At 43.5% G+C, this 16,720-nt stretch overlaps 1 protein-coding gene across 7 annotated transcripts in view; it reads left to right on the top strand.

The window, feature by feature from the left end:
* Positions 1-16,720, top strand: part of p38b (p38b MAP kinase) — a 516,218-nt gene that overhangs the window by 274,084 nt on the left and 225,414 nt on the right. For all 7 annotated transcript variants that reach the window (XM_075670644.1, XM_075670640.1, XM_075670639.1 and 4 more), the window contains 2 exons: positions 118-165; positions 2,852-2,966. In XM_075670644.1, coding sequence (XP_075526759.1) covers positions 118-165; positions 2,852-2,966 — 163 coding nt within the window. The remainder of the gene's footprint in view (positions 1-117; positions 166-2,851; positions 2,967-16,720) is intronic.

The following is a 16,720-nucleotide window of genomic DNA, read 5'->3' as shown; positions in this document are numbered from 1 at the left end:
AGTTACTGGCTTTAAGAGCAACGCTCGTGTTCCTTTTTATATTGGTGTAGTCTAGCACAAGACCCCTTGTTGCTTTCTCAAAGTGAGATGCCAGAAAAGCATTTTTTCTTCTCGCAGGATCTGAAACCAAGCAATATTGCGGTGAATGAGGACTGTGAATTGAAGGTATGTGACAAACAGGTGCTTCTTGGAAAGGCAACTGCTGCATGCATCTAGGCATTTGTTGACCTATGGCTCTGTTCCAAGCTGGGGCTTACTTTTCCCTTGTGGAATGTGGGACACTGTATATGTTTGCTTTAATTATAGAGAAATAATATGGGGGCTGCCTTGTTTGGTGGTCCTCACTGCGGGCTTCTAAAGAAAACTCGTGCCTGCACCATTCAAGATGGGACTTGTGATGTGCCAAGCCTAAACCGAGGGTCACACACTCCAATAAAATAGGATTTAAACATTTATTAACTCTCATAGCTGAGAGAAAGTGCTCCTTCTTGCCCTCGCTGTGTGATGGCTGGAATCGCATTGTACTCCTGCACCACCTGTGTCAGCAAATGTTTCACAGCTCAACCTAGCTGTTGACAAACCACACGGGGTGTGAGTGTGCCATCGATCGAGCAGGCGTTGTATGGCATGGCTGGCGCACAGTTCTTTGCACACATTTGACTGGCACCTCAATGCTGCTGTCGAGAAAAAAACGACTTCAATTAAAAAAAGATGTTAGTCTGTGCCTTTAAATTTACCTTTATTTATGCATTACCTGCTCAACAATGGTATTCACAAAAATTTCGACTGGGAGCACCACTAGATGTTTTGGTGAATTAATCTGCTAGCTCTGTAGTTTTCTTCTTATTGTACATGTTGGCAATATTTTTTTCACTCCAAAAATTTTTTCCTTTCTTTAAGCAAGCTCTTATTTTTCATCTGCATAGAGCTGCCACTCAAGAACACACATTGTCAAAGTTGTTTTGCAATTAGATATTGTGTAGGTGGTGCACGATGACACTCGAAAAACCAGTTAAGAGGAAGCTTTAGCTTGGGCCCAACTCCAACGCGGCCTATTCAAATTAGATGTAAAACGCAAATATGTTTTTTTGAGAGAATCCCTGGAATGATTTTAATGAAATTTGTTGCATTTGAGAGAGCTAGTTAAATTCTAGTGGCTGTTGGAAGTGGAATTTCGATTTAGGGCCTGAATTTTCTTTAAATTTTCAAATATTCGACAGTTTGAAAAAGATAGAAGCACAAAGTTTACACATTCATAGCTCTGCATCCAGTACAGATATCGCAGTTCTGTAATGCGCATCCATTAGATCATTGAAAGCGGACAAATTCGATATTTCATTTTACATCTTATGTGAATTTGATACATTGTTTACAAGGGTTCTGCAAAAGCTGTATTTCCAACAGTCACCAGATATTAAGTTTTTCTTTTAAATGCAACAAACCTCGTTAAATTTGGGGCAGTGGTTACTGAGAAAAACGAATTTTGTCTGCTTTAGATGTACTATTAGGTGCAAGTCACAGAATTGTAATATCATTTTTCATTGCTGACTTAGAGAGCTTTAAACTGGATAGTTCGTTTTTGAAAATTTTCTATTTTTGCCAATTTTTAATAAAAAATTGACGACCTAAATAAAATATTCGAAACCAACAGTCACTAGATATTAAGTTTTTCTTTTAAATGCAACAAACCTCATTAAATTTGGTGCAGTGGTTACTGAGAAAAACGAATTCTCATTTTTCATGTCTTTAGATAAGAGCACCCGAGCTAAAGCTTCCTTCTAAAAGTTGAGGCAAGCTTTTCGTGCCATGCAGCAGACGCAGAGCCTTCTGTGGCCTCTATGAATTCCGGGCTAATAATAGTTAGTGAATATTGTATTTACATGAAATAGAGAATGTCAGTTGCACCTTTCAAATCATGCGTTGTGTGAAATAAAAAATAAAGATGATGCAGACATCATAACGGCAACAATGTTGCCTCTCCCTAGTTGTGAACAAAATGCTGTTCAGCATTTACCAAGTCAAGGCGTTCTTTTAAGCGAAGCCAAGCTAAGTTTCTGAAAATGACATTACACTTTTACACGTGATGCACAGTTCAAAGCATGTTGTCACACAGCCACGTGTTCATCCTTGATTTCGGTCGCATGGCACTTCTCGTGGCAGACCACAGAGAGTGCGGTTACTAACTCGCAAGCTGGCACACATGCCAAGTGCCGTGCAGTGAGGAGAGATGGTCTGCCATTCCACTCGTTGCTGCAATGCCACTGGTTAGTGTGAACCGCATAATGCTCGTAGAATAAAATGCAAACACCTATGTAAAGTAAAGAGCTGCAATTTAGCCTGCAATTTTAAACAATACACGATCAACAGCCAACTTACATACTGTAATCTGTGTGCATCCATCTCTAGTAGCAAGGTTTCCCTACAATTTGGCACCAGCATACCATTTTACACTACTTTTTGTGACAATTTAAAATTTTAATTCCTACTGAAATCGCAGAATTCGATCATGAATTCAATCATATCACTGCAAATAATGGTCTCTTCATTCCCACCAATGTCTTGTGACACTTTCTGGGCAGCTGGTGGTCCCCTTAATTAAGGGACAATAAATGATGATGATGGCAACATGGTAGCCACTGTATGTTTTGCGAACCCAGTTTGGTGTGTCTTTTTAAAGGATCTTTTCTCTGCGGAGCAGAATAATTGGCCAACATCCTATTCAACTCATCTCTAAGCTTCAGCACGGTTCTTAGCATGAACACCTTGTGTAGGGCATCTTGATGGGGTCCTGTGTTCTTTCCCATCCTTCATTGTTTGTGCTGCCAACATGTCTTCGAACTGTGCCGTCCAGATCCTGGACTTTGGCCTGGCGCGCCATGCGGAGGTGGAGATGACTGGCTATGTGGCCACACGGTGGTATCGAGCACCCGAAATCATGCTCAACTGGATGCACTACAACCAGACAGGTGCGTTGGTTTAGTTTGAATTGGTAGATGTTTTTTGACAACATGGGTTTTGTATTTGACTTGGTTCGAGCCACGTGAACAAGTCCTCTGCGTTCAGGCTGGGCTAATGCAGTGCACCTGTGCCTTCTCGTTTTTTGCTCTACCTGTGCTCATCGTTGGCTTTTTTTTACTGACGACCCTTGTTCTTGCTGACGTAAGACTAGCATGCAGAGGTAAAGTAAATGGACGTAGTGCCATCTACTGCACAGTTTCAAACCTGTTCGAACAAAGAGACTGCGTTAGACCGAATGTGTTTTGCCTACAGATGACAGAAACTTTAACGGTCACAACATGCTATTCTAGTATTCTGGAGAGGCATTCGCCATTTGTTGGCGATCATTGAGAGTGCTGCTAGTTACCATCTTGTGCCAATTAGCCCAACCTTCCTGGAGAGTGGAGCCATTTTTAAATTATGTAAAGCTCAACAAACGAAGGGGTGAATTTAGCTCGCCATACAATGTACAAGCACAGTAAGTTTAGCCCAGTGTACATAGGCTGCAGATGCCTGGCATGTGTATTGAAGAGAATGCTATTTACTTATGTGTTTAGGGCCTTCATGTTTGCTTGTGTCTAAATATATCTCATGACGGCTACCAATTCACGCCTTTGCAACACATTTTAATGTGAAACTGTTGAGGGACACCCAGCACTGGCAGTCTTGATGTGCGCTCTTTGTACCAGCTGACCACAGTCTCGAGCATTTTGTAGAAACTCTGCTCAGCTCTTGTGAAAATTTCTTGGCAGGAAACAATAATGGCACTTGGTGAGGAAGGAGGAGGCATCATGTACTATGATTGCTTGAGGCTGTGACAATGGGCAAACGAGAAGTGTGTTTAGCATGATGAAACTAGTGCTGTGAGCACCGTGTTTTATGAGAGCTTGGATTTTCAAAGAGGCCAAACCATGCATATCCCACAACCTGTAGAGTAACTGTCCCTGTCATTGTATACTCGTAAGCTTTCCTCTCATATTTGCCTGTTTAGCCTTTATAAGGATGTGCTCATAGGTTCCATTCCTGGCCGCTTGTCTACCAAGCTTTTGAACTCCAGGTAGACAAAAATGATTCTCCCAAGTCCCGCATGACCAGACTAGCGCTTAAACCTTAGTTTTCTTCACTAGAGTCTTGCCAACCATTTACTTAACTCTGTTTCAAATCCTGCATTGTTGTACTGACCTTTTGACTTGCAAATGAGTGTAGAGATTGAGAAACATTTAAGATTAAAACAGCACTAGTTGCCGAAGCACTGTGATGTGCTTGAGTATGACACCCTTTATTGCATCTCCCCGATGTCTGAAGCCGACAGTCACCACGTGGAACTGTCTCAACATTGCCTGAGGCGATCTGGTGCACAAGTCCCGAGTATCTGCGGTAGTGGCATCCTAGCGGAAGCTGGATGTGGTGGGTGGGATGTGGCGGGTGGGTGGGTGGGTAAAGCGTGGAACACATCACAGAACAAAATGTGTGCTCCTCGTCTGGCAGTCCCGCTCCTGGCCTTCAGTCCAGTAATTACAGCATTAGGGTTAATGTCACGTTATTTTCTATACTGCTGACCCTAAGCAGTGCGGAGGGATGACGAATACGCAGGCGCCGTACTGAGGTATTTTGGACAAAAAAAAGAAACAGGTGGGACCATCTGCAAATTTTACGCTGAAACTTTCTGCTCCCTGCAAGTTAGATAGATTACGTTATTTACTTGAATCTAGGCCGACCTCGATTCTACGCCGACCCCTTAAAGTCCGAAGCCAAATATATATATATATATATATATATATATATATATATATATATATATATATATATATATATATATATATATATATATATATATATATACATATATATATATATATACATATATATATATGTTACCTCGAATGTACGCTGAACAAAAAAAAAACGAGGACAGTGTTCACAAAATGCAAACAGCATTTATTGAATTTGAATGTACAGAGCTCATTCAATGGCGTCGTCACTGCTAGACTCGTTGCTGTGTTCCTTGTCACTGTCACCTTCGAACAGTGCACTATCTTCGGTACCGTCAAGCGCATTAGATATGCTGCACTTTTTAAAGGCGCGCACAATCAAAGTACCTGGGATGTCGTCCCACGCTGCAGCTACCCAGCCCGCCAGCTGCGATAGCGATGCACATTTGATGCGGCCCGTTGCCGTGAGCATGTGGTCTTCGTCAGTAAACCAGTCCTTGTAATATTTCCGCAGACGATCTTTGAAAGGTTTGTTGATGCAGACATCAAGTGGCTGCAACTTGCCCGTCATGCCGCCCGGTATGACAGCGAGGTCCGTGTTCGCTTGGGCGAGCACAGCCTTCACGTTGTCGGTCAAGTGCCCACGGTAAGAGTCGATGACAAGGAGCGAGTTCTTTGTCAAAAGGGCTCCTGGATGCCGTCGCCACACAATCTTAGCCCACTCTTCCACCATCGCACTCATTTTCATTTGCCCGCACAATGACATTTCTTGGGAAAGTTTCTCGAGCAGGCAGTGTCTTCCTTTTAAATATCATATAAGGAGGGAGTTTATGTCCATCAGCTGTGCAGCACAGCATCACAGTTGCGCGCTGCTTCTCGTAGTCGCAGAGCGCACCTTCACCTCCTTGGCACCCTTTTCGTTCACGGTGTACGCCACTGGCATATCAAAATACACAGCCGTCTGGTCCGCGTTGCCAATTTGCCCTGGGTTGTAGCCTGCCGCTTCTCTCTTTCGCAGCACGTAGTGCTGAAAAGCTATCAGCTTTTTTTCGAAATCGCTTAGCAGCTTCGGGGTGATTGAAGTGCGACGTCGGAGGCTGAAGCCGAAGCGCTTCATGAATTTCTGAAGCCAGTCCCGGCTGGCTTTGAAATCCTCTGGCATTAGGCCTCGTTCCCTCGAAAGTTCCCTAGCTTTCGCTTGGAGCACTTCTGTTGTCACTGGAAGGGCAGCTGCTCTCTGCACCCGAACAAAGTCGGCCAAAACTGTTTCCACTTCATGGTGACGGCCTTTCTTTGGTCTGCTAAGTGCCATCCTCGTTGCGGCGCATGCAGAAAGCTACTATCGTTGTCCCCTCCAACAACAGACGTTTTTCTCGTCGATGCCGAAATCCCGCCCGGCTTAAAGGTTCAATGATGCCTCTGCGGCTATCACAACTTTTTGCTTGAAAGCGGCACTGTAGTGGCATCTCCTGCTTGGTGCCATAGTGATAACACCACGCCGCACACCGATATGGCCGGCGCGACACAGGTCAAAATGGCGACCTCGCTTGTGTACGGTTGGCTACTGGCATGGCTACTAGCAGCATGCGACAACCGCTGAACATCTGGCGAGTCGTCAGAGGCATTCGCAAAGAGCCACAACAGCTTTATCCTTTTATCACCCTCTCATTACATGAGCGTGCATCCCTGAAAGAGGTGGCAGAGCAGTACTGCAGGCGCCTTTTCAACGGGGCACAACCTCTTTGGCAAATTGCAAGTCATCAGCCTAGTCCACCTCGAGCTACCCATCCTGACTTAGAATTACCATTCACGATCGAAGAGCTCACGGCAGCAATTGGCGACGTAAACAAGCGATCATCACCTGGCCATGACGGTGTGAGTTATGAAGCGCTCGCAAATCTATGCCACACATCTCACCTATGCCTTCTGGAGTACTACAACATCTCATGTGGGGAGGGTGATAACTGGGGAGGTTCCTACGAAATGGAAGTTTGCGAAAGTTATTTTTATATTGAAGCCAGAGAAGAAGCCAAAAAATAACGCCTCCTTCAGACCCATATCTCTGCTTAGCTGCGTAGGGAAGCTATTCGAAAAAAATGATCTACAAACGACTAAATTGGTTCCTGGAAACTACAAAAGTTTACCCAGAGGAAATGAATGACTTCCGGCAAAATAGGTTCACAATTGATAATGTCATTGCCTTGGTCTCATCAATTGAAGAGGAATTGGTCTCTGGAAACATACCTACTGCATTATTTTTGGACATTAAGGCAGCATATGATTCGGTCTATCATAAAGCAATACTTGACGCTTTGGAAACCCTTGGTCTTGGAGGATGGCTTTACGCATGGATTGAAGATTATCTTCAAGGACGCCAACTTTTCATGGGTACCCCGGATGGCCCCACAGCGCTTTATGCCGTCGAAAAGGGCGTGCCACAAGGACTGTGTTAAACCCGGGATTATTTAATTTAGTCCTCATCCATCTGAGAAGAAACCTGCCCCGCGTCGTCAAAATCACACTGTATGCGGACGACATCTGCATTTGGAGTGCGGCGCGTTCCCACAGTACCACCCAACAACTTCTCCAGAGAGCGCTAGCAAATATATCAGCCTACCTAAGTCCAAGGGGTCTGAAATTGTCCCTTGACAAAAGCGGTGCCATGGCTTTCACGCCGAGGTGTATAGAAAAATACCCACTAGTGTTGGGTGGTCGTGCCCTTCCATACGTCAAGATGCAAAGGTTTCTTGGAGTGACGATGGATAGGAAACTCACGTGGTCGTCCCAAGTGAAAAAGCTGAGTGAGATGATTTCCTTGGTGTCGCACATATTCTGATTTTTAGCCGGATCACAGTGGGGCAGCAACTGTCGATCAATGGTGCTCCTCCATAAGGCCTACATCGACGGAACACTACAATATTACTTCCCGATCCTGCACAAAATGTCTCCCACAAGCAAGAGAAAACTTGAGGCAGCACGAAACAACTGCCTTCGCATATGTCTTGGCCTTCCGAAGGGGTTGTCCTGCTCGAGAACTGTAGCAGAAGCTGGATGCTTGCCTCTCGAAGTGCTATCTTCGCAGGAGACACTTCGGATTCACCTCCGCCGCGTCATTCTTACAAAGGCTCACTTTTTAAAGGATATTTCTAGAACCCATGCTACATCTAGGTTTGGGCAGGCCGTCGGAAGCATATCTATTTTTTGATTCCTGCTCAGGCGTCACAAATTATGCCACGAAACATTTCACCATAGACACTGTCCCCACTGGAAATCGTGCCATATATTCCTGGAATCAGTGCGAAAAAGAAAATGCCTCAAGCAGCGACTTATCAGATAGCTTTGGAATATATGCACAAAGAATATGCAGCCTTAACGCACATTTTCACAGATGGCTCTACAACTCCACATTGTTCATCATGCGCACTTTTTGTTCCCTCTAGAGGGCAACGATTCTCGTTTTGTCTTGAGTGAGCGACATCATCTACTTCAGCGGAACTATATGGCATTAAGGAGGCCCTTGTATATGTACTTCGACAGCAGCTGCCAAAGACATGGGTGATTTTCACAGATTCAAAAGCAGCCCTACAAAGTATATGGAACCGACACAAGCGTTGCAATTATCATGCTGCAGCATTTGACATTGCTTATCTTCACCACAGGGCTAAGATTGCTGGGCATTGCATAAAGTACCAGTGGATACCTGGAGATGCCGGCATTTCGGGATATGAAAGAGCGGATGAAGCTGCCATAAATGGACTCCAATACCGCAAGTTCAAAAAAACATCTTTTACAAAATCCGACGCTTCAAACATGGCAAAAAAATATGCCTATCAAGAAAAAGATCGCATCTGGAATCTGCCGCTTCACCAAGATAACTTCCTGCGTTACATCGACCCAGAAATGAGACCGAAAATTCCACGACCACTTCCTCGACACTTAGACACATTGTATCATCGTCTTCGACTGAACGTGGCATACACAAACAATTATCTGTATCGCATAGGGCTTACCACTAACCCATTCTGTGATAACTGTTGCAACTTAGAGACAATGGAGCACATATTACTAGAATGCCCCGTGTACTGCGACGAGAGACAATTTTTTGAGCAACAAATGGACATGATTTGCCACGAACCGTTAATGTTACTGAGCATCTTAGGTCCAATGCCTGGCCCTTCAAAACAGCGACGGGTTTTGGATCTATTGTTCAAATACCTGTCAGAAATTGGTCTAATAGGAAAGCTTTAAAGATTGCACACGTCATATACAAAAGCCAAAATTTACCCGCCATGTCACCTGTAAATATTAGTATCAGGTCCACTCGGACATTTCATATTTATTTTTATCCTCTTTTCCTCGCATTCTCTTCTGGAATCTTTTAATCCCATTCCCCATTCCTATATAGAGTAGCATGCCAGCGGTTATATACGCGCTGGCAAAATCCTCTGTTTTTCTAATAAAGAGCTCTCCCTCTCTCTCCCTCTCTCTACTAGTGGCTCCGATACTGACTTTTCTAGATGGTGCTAGCTATGCACCATATTTAGCAGTTTCAATGAAAAACCGGCGTGTTTTTTCAAATCCTCGACTCTAAGCCAACCCTAGAGTTTGGAATGTGATAATTTGAAAAAAATTATCGGCCTAGACTCGAATAAATACGGTATGTAGAATCAGTAACTTCACCACTGATAGAAGAATTGTAACAAACATCATAGAACATACTTTGTAAACTGCAGAGATTGTGTTGTGTATAAATTCCTCTTTCATGCAGAATGTTCTAAGGAATACTTATTCTCTCTCTTGAATCTACTCTTATGAAGTTGTGCCCTCACGCCATGCAAGCTAGTTTTCATAGCCACTTGCTGAGGATTATTCCAGCCAGCCCCTCCAAAAGATGAAGGGCACCCAGCGAAGAGTGGCCAGCTCTCCCTCCAAGAAACATGCAAGGCTGCTGTAATGCCGCATGTCCACAAGCTTTCCCACAACCTTAAAAAAGTCGCAAGTAGATATGGTGTGACTGTTGGCTTCTCAACGCCACGCAAGTTATCTGGACTGTGTCCGTGCATCAACTGTGTTGACAAGAAGCTCACATGCCAGGAGAAGCATGGTAGACCTTGTGTAAAATGTACGACAGGCATTATATACGAAGCGCCGCTATCCTGTGGGAAGAGCTATAGACAAACTGGATGCTGTGTTAATGGCCAAGCTTTGAGAAGTCAAGGCAGGAGTAGTATAACATGTTCGCACGAGAGTTGTTGCAGGCATTCCATATCAAGAAGAGAGGCGCGAACTGCATTAGCAATACTTCTGTTTATCTATTTTGGAATTGGATGCACTTGTTTGACACATTACTATGAAATTTTGAAAGGACCATTGCATGCATGTGCATTTATTATAATGTTTGGACACTTCTCTCAGAATAAAGCAGTTGAAGTTTAGTGCCAACTGTGTTTCTTTCTTCTTCCTTAAAGTCTTTCTTTCCTCGTAGCATTAGTATGCATTCTTTTGTAAAGAACGAACTCGCCCTGCAACAAGCTTTAGTGAACTCTATACTTTTGCATATAATTTCTAAGAGAACATTGTGACTGTTTGATTCAATAAGAGTTTGATATATCAGCGTTTGATATATCCAAGATAGACTCTATTTGCATACTGACACATTTATTTGGACACAGCCTGGAAATGGACGCAGCCTGAAATCATTGAGAAAGAAACTTGGCATAGGACAAACCAAGATATATGCACTGAAAGATAAGCAGGGTAATATCATCAGCAATCTTGAAGATATAGTAAAAGCAGTGGAAGAATTCTATACTGCCCTGTACAGTACCCAGAGTAGTCAGGATACCTCAATTAGAAACAGTAATGAACAGGGTACAGGAACTTCTCCTATAACTAGCGATGAGGTCACAAGGGCCTTGTAAGGCAGAAAACAAGGAAGAGCGGCCAGAGAAGATGGAATAACAGTCTATTTAATCAAAGATGGAGGAGACATAATGCTTGAAAAACTGGCGGCTCTTTATACAAAGTGTCTATCGACTGAAGGGTCCCAGAAAACTGGAAGAATGCAAACGTTATACTAATCCACAAAAAGGGAGACGTTAAAGAACTGAAAAGTTATAGGCCCATTAGCTTACTCCCAGTGTTATATAAAATATTTACCAAAATAATCTCCAATAGAATAGGGGCAACACTGGAATTCAGCCAACCAGTGGAACAGGTGGGCTTCAGGAAGGGATAGTCTACAATGGATCACATCCATGTCATTAATCAGGTTATCGAGAAATCCACAGAGTATAATAAGCCTCTCTATATGGCTTTCATAGATTACAAAAAGGCATTTGATTCAGTAGAGATACCAACAGTCATAGTGGCATTATGTAATCAAGGAGTACAGAACGCTTACGTGAATACTTTGGAAAATATCTACAGAGGTTCTACAGCTACCTTAATTCTACACAAGAAAAGCAGGAAGATACCTATAAAGAAAGGGGTCAGACAGGGAGACACAATCTCTCCAATGCTATTCACTGCGTGCTTGTATTCAAGTATTCAAGCTATTAAACTGGGAAGGCTTACGAGTAAAGATCGATGGCAAATATCTCAGCAACCTTCGGTTTGCCGATGACATTGTTCTATTCAGCAACAATGCCGACGAGTTACAACAAATGGTTGAGGACCTTAACAGAGAGAGTGTAAGAGTGGGGTTGAAGATTAATATGCTGAAGACAAAGATAATGATAAATAGCCGGGCAAAGGAACAAAAGTGCAGGATAGCCACTCGGCCTCTAGAGTCTGTGAAGGAGTATGTTTACCTAGGCCAATTAATTACAATTAATTACAGGGAACCCTGATCATGAGAAGGAAACTCACAGAAGAATAAAAATGGGTTGGATCGCATATGGCAGACGTTGCCACCTCCTGACTGGAAGCTTACCATTATCATTGAAAAGGAAGGTGTACAATCAGTGCATTTTGCCAGTGCTGACATATGGGGCAGAGACTTCGAGACTAATGAAGAAGCTGGAGAACAAGTTAAGGACCGCGCAAAGAGCGATGGAACGAAGATTGCTAGGCATAAAGCTAAGAGACAGAAAGAGAGCGGTTTGGATCAGAGAGCAAACGGGTACAGACGATATTCTAATTGACATCAAGAGTAAAAAATGGTGCTGGGCAGGTCATGTGATGCACCCGTTAGATAACCGTTGGACCATTAGGGTTACAGAATGGGTACCAAGAGAAGGAAAACGCAATCGAGGATGACAGAAGGCTAGGTGGAGCGATGAAATTCGGAAATTCGCGGGCGCTAGTTGGAATCAGTTGACGCAGGACAGGGGTAATTGGAGATCGCAGGGAGAGCCCTTCATCCTGCAGTGGACATAAAACAGGCTGCTGCTGCTGCCTTTTAGTCTTTGTGACCTCGGACTTTTCAGTCTTTGTGACCTCGAGGATGCTTTTTTCAGGTTTGATAAGGTTAGGCCCACTGTGTGGATGAATCTATGAACTAATAATAATAGAAGGGAAATATCACGGCGAGTAGGTAGTGAATATCATAATGACCGCAAATAAAGATGGGGACAGCGGAAGAGAACACAAAAACAACATGGGCGGTAACATTAAACGAGTTTATTCACGACCACCCGTGGGCATATATAGACAAATAGAACATGTGCAGAAAACAGCAAGCAAGAACACTCATCAGCCTAGCCGAGCAACGAATTATAAAAAAAAAGTCTATCTCTGATTGAAACAACCTAATGGAAGTGTCACTAACAAAGTCTTGGCCTTTCTTTTTTATGTGATATGCCTCCACCAGTTCGTGTGCAGTCTGGTCCTGGCTTCTCCCCAAAATCTTTATCTCCTTTAAAAGTGGTGCACAGGGGCAGGCATTGCAATGTGCAGGCAAGTGCTCCACTTCGTCTTTCACCCGCCATGGTTGCTCAGAGGCTATAGTGTTGGGCTGCTGAGCAAGAGGTCGCGGGATCGAATCCCGGCCATGGCGGCGGTATTTCGATGGGGGCGAAATGCGAAAACGCCCGTGTACTTAGATTTAGGTGCACGTTAAAGAACCCCAGGTAGTCGAAATTTCCGGAGTCCTCCACTACGGCGTGCCTCATAATGAGAAAGTGGTTTTAGCACGTTAAATCCCATAATTTAATTTTTTTTTAACTTCATCTTTCGTTAACTTTTGTTCATGTACTGTGGCTCTACCATTCAGGCACCGTCCTGTCTGCAGTATGTAGGACTTAAACGAGAAGAAAGGGGGTTAACCGAGGGGCCCGATTTTTATTAGTCACATCATAAGAAGCCAACAAACACTGACACTAAGAACAACATAGGTGAAATTACTTGCGCTTAATAAATGAAATAAAGAAACGATAACTAAATGGAACTGAAAGTCGATGAAAAAACAGACGATGATGGGGAACGATCCTACAACCTTTGCATTCCTGTGCGATGCTCTGCCAATCTATCTACAGTGGCGCCGTGTTCCCATCCACTTCCTTGGGTATTTTATGTTCGTTGTCGAACTGTGGGAGTGTTAGCCAGCACCACCACTTACAGACCTTGACGGTGGACGTAGAACGTCCTTTCTTCTGCAGGTGTCACGAGAATGTGATCGTTTTGGGTGAAAGCAACTGGTCAATAAACCCACACATGTTGCCTCAAAGCATCAATGTTGCCGGATTCGAGACCCTCATTATGTAATAAATGAGAAGAAAGGGGTTAACCGAGGGGCCTAATTTTTATTAGTCACATTATAAGAAGCCGACATGCTCGGCAATGTGCACTGCAGTGACCATAGGATGGTAAGATCTCAAATTAGCCTAGACTTGAGGAGGGAACGGAAGAAAGTGGTACATAAGCCGATCAATGAGTTAGCAGTAAGAGTAAAAATAAAGGAATTCTGGATCAAGCGACAGAACAGGTATTCGGCTTTAACTCAGGAAGAGAACCTTAATGTTGAAGCAATGAACAACAATCTTATGGGCATCATTAAGGAGTCTGCAATAGAAGTCGGCGGTAACTTTGTTAGACAGAATACCCGTAAGCTATCGCAGGAGATGAAGGATCTGATTAAGAAATGCTAATATATGAAATCCTCTAACCCTACAGCTAGAATAGAACTGGCAGAACTTTCCAAGTTAATCAACAAGTGCAAGGTAGCTGACATAAGGAAGTGTAATATGGATAGAAATGAGTGTGCTCTCAGGAACAGAGGAAGCCTAAAAGCAGGGAAGAAGAAACTAGGAATAGGCAAGAATCAGATGTATGCGTTAAGAGACAAAGCCGGTAATATCATTACTAATATAGGTGAGATCGTTCAAGTGGCTGGGGAGTTCTATAGAGATTTATACAGTACCAGTGGCACCCACGACGATAATGGAAGAGAGAATAGTCTAGAGGAATTCGAAATCCCACAGGTAATGCCGGAAGAAGTAAAGAAAGCCTTGGGAGACATGCAAAGGGGGAAGGCAGCTGGGGAGGATCAGGTAACAGCAGATTTGTTGAAAGATGGTGGCAGATTGTTCTAGAAAAACTGGCCACCCTGTATATGCAATGCCTCATGACCTCGTGCGTACCGGAATCTTGGAAAAACACCAACATAATCTTAATTCATAAGAAAGGGGACGCCAAAGACTTGGAAAATTAGACCGATTAGCTTACTGTCTGTTGCCTACAAAGAATTTACTAAGGTAATCGCAAATAGAATCAGGAACGCCTGAGACTTCTGTCAATCAAAGGACCAAGCAGGATTTCATAATGGCTATAGCTCAACAATAGACCATATTCACACTATCAATCAGGTGATAAAGAAATGTGCGAAATATAGCCAATCCTTATATGTAGCTTTCATTGATTACGAGAACGCGTTTGATTCAGTCAACACCTCAGCAGCCATGCAGGCATTACGGAATCAGGGTGTAGAGGAGTTGTTTGTAAAAATGCTGAAAGATATCTATAGCGGCTCCACAGCAACCGTAGTCCTCCATAAAGAAAGCAACAAAATCCTAATAAAGAAGGGCGTCAGGCAGGGCAGATACGATAGAGATACGCAGGGCAGGCGTCAGGCAAGTACAACTCTGAAATGCTATTCACAGCGTGTTTACAGGAGGTATTCAGAGACCTGGATTGGGGAGAATTGGGGACAAGAGTTAATGGAGAATATCTTAGTAACTTGCGATTCACTGATGATATTGCCTTGCTTAGTAACTCAGGGGACCAATTGCAATGCATGCTCACTGACCTGGAGAGGCAAAGCAGAAGGGTGGGTCCAAAAATGAATCGGCAGAAAATTAAAGTAATGTTTAACCGTCTTGGAAGAGAACTGCAGTTTATGATAGGTAGTGAGGCACTGGAATTGGTAAGGAAATATACCTACTTATGGTAGGTAGTGACCGCGGATCCGGATCAAGAGACTGAAATAAGCAGAAGAATAAGAATGGGCTGGGGTGCGTTTGCCAGGCATTCTCAGATGATCAGCAGCAGCTTGCCATTATCCCTCAAAAAAAAGTGTATAAATCTGTGTCTTACCAATACTTACCTATGGGGCAGAAACCTGGAAGCTTACGAAAAGGGTTCTACTAAAATTGAGGACGACGCAACGAGCTATGGAAAAAAGAATGATGGGTGTAACGTTAAGGGATAAGAAAAGACCCCTAGCAAAGGGGTCTTTAAAGGGAAGCTGAAACACTTTTAGAAAAAAATGAGTTCCCTGCGGCATTCTACAGTTTTGAGTCCACTGAACACGAATATCTCGTTTAAAAAGGGCGGAAACAAACGCAAGCTTCTGTTTTTTGGAAGAAAACGCGCACCAGCGGCTCAGGGCATCGCGCGAACGCCGCTGTTGCCCGTGATTGGTCGGGACCGCTTTGACGTCATTCACGGGGATCGTTGGTCGGCGCCGCCATTTCAGAGCGTAGCACGCTGTTCTGTTCTGGCTTCACAGCTGAGTTGTAAGCATTATGGAACGTTCTCGTTGTCTCGGAGAGCTTGTATTTTCGCCGTACATGTTCGAGCCGGCAGCCGATACAGAAAACGATGGCGGCATCGGGGGCAACAACGATGTTGAGTGTGCCAACAGCGAGAGCGATGTGTGCACCTTCTCGCGCGTTGGAAAACTTAGTTGGTACATATGTCTTTTCATGTAGCTGCACGTTCTAATGACGGGAGAAAAAAACTCGCTAAAGTGTCACTGGGAACTTGCTGCTGGAAGAATGCCGAAGCACTAACATCTCATTAGATGGTAAACACGGGTGCAATTCCACGATGTCATGCACCTTGCCGCTGCTTGTCTAAAGTTCCGTGGTTTTGTGCGTGTTGATACACGATCGCGAACATAAGTGCCATGTTTGGCTACTTCAAACTCTTCAACATTATCTGCCTGTGTCACACTGGCTGCTACAAACTCTTCAATTGGTGATGGTAGTGGAACAGTTTCATCAGGGGCTCGGTTCTCAAGGTGCTCTGCTAGAACCTGAAATAGTGCAAGGCATGGATGTCATGAATTTCAGCATATCATTTACATACTTACAGTAATTGAAATACTTTTTTAGTAATTTATGTGATAGATTAGTTGTCTAGTGATTTAGTAATGTGAATTATTTTGCATCTGTAATTTCATGGCTAAAGTAATCTATTAATTGCGTTAAATATGCACCAGTTAGATGTGTACGGCACCAGAACGTCGGTAGTGTCATAGGTGGTCGTGGAGGCACATGGCGGGAGGGCATGAAATGTTGGCAATTGTATGTTACCTTGAAGAAAGGTTGGCGTCCATTTATACTTTGCTTTTTGCTTCTTGTGTGCCTGAAAACTTTTTGGAAGCAATCGTAAAGTAATACCATTACATTTTTGAAAGCAGTAATTGGTAATGTAGTTCAAATCGATGAGCGTAATAAGAAAGTAATGAGTAATGTATTATATTTACTTTCAAATAATAATTTTGCCATGCGTGATGCATAGCTAGTTAAAGGCAAGAAAACATTTTTTGTGCAGCAGCGATGCCTGTG

Source organism: Dermacentor variabilis, chromosome 9 (assembly GCF_050947875.1).
Source record: "Dermacentor variabilis isolate Ectoservices chromosome 9, ASM5094787v1, whole genome shotgun sequence".
NCBI lineage: Eukaryota > Metazoa > Arthropoda > Arachnida > Ixodida > Ixodidae > Dermacentor > Dermacentor variabilis.
This window is presented reverse-complemented; position numbering and strand designations above follow the sequence as displayed.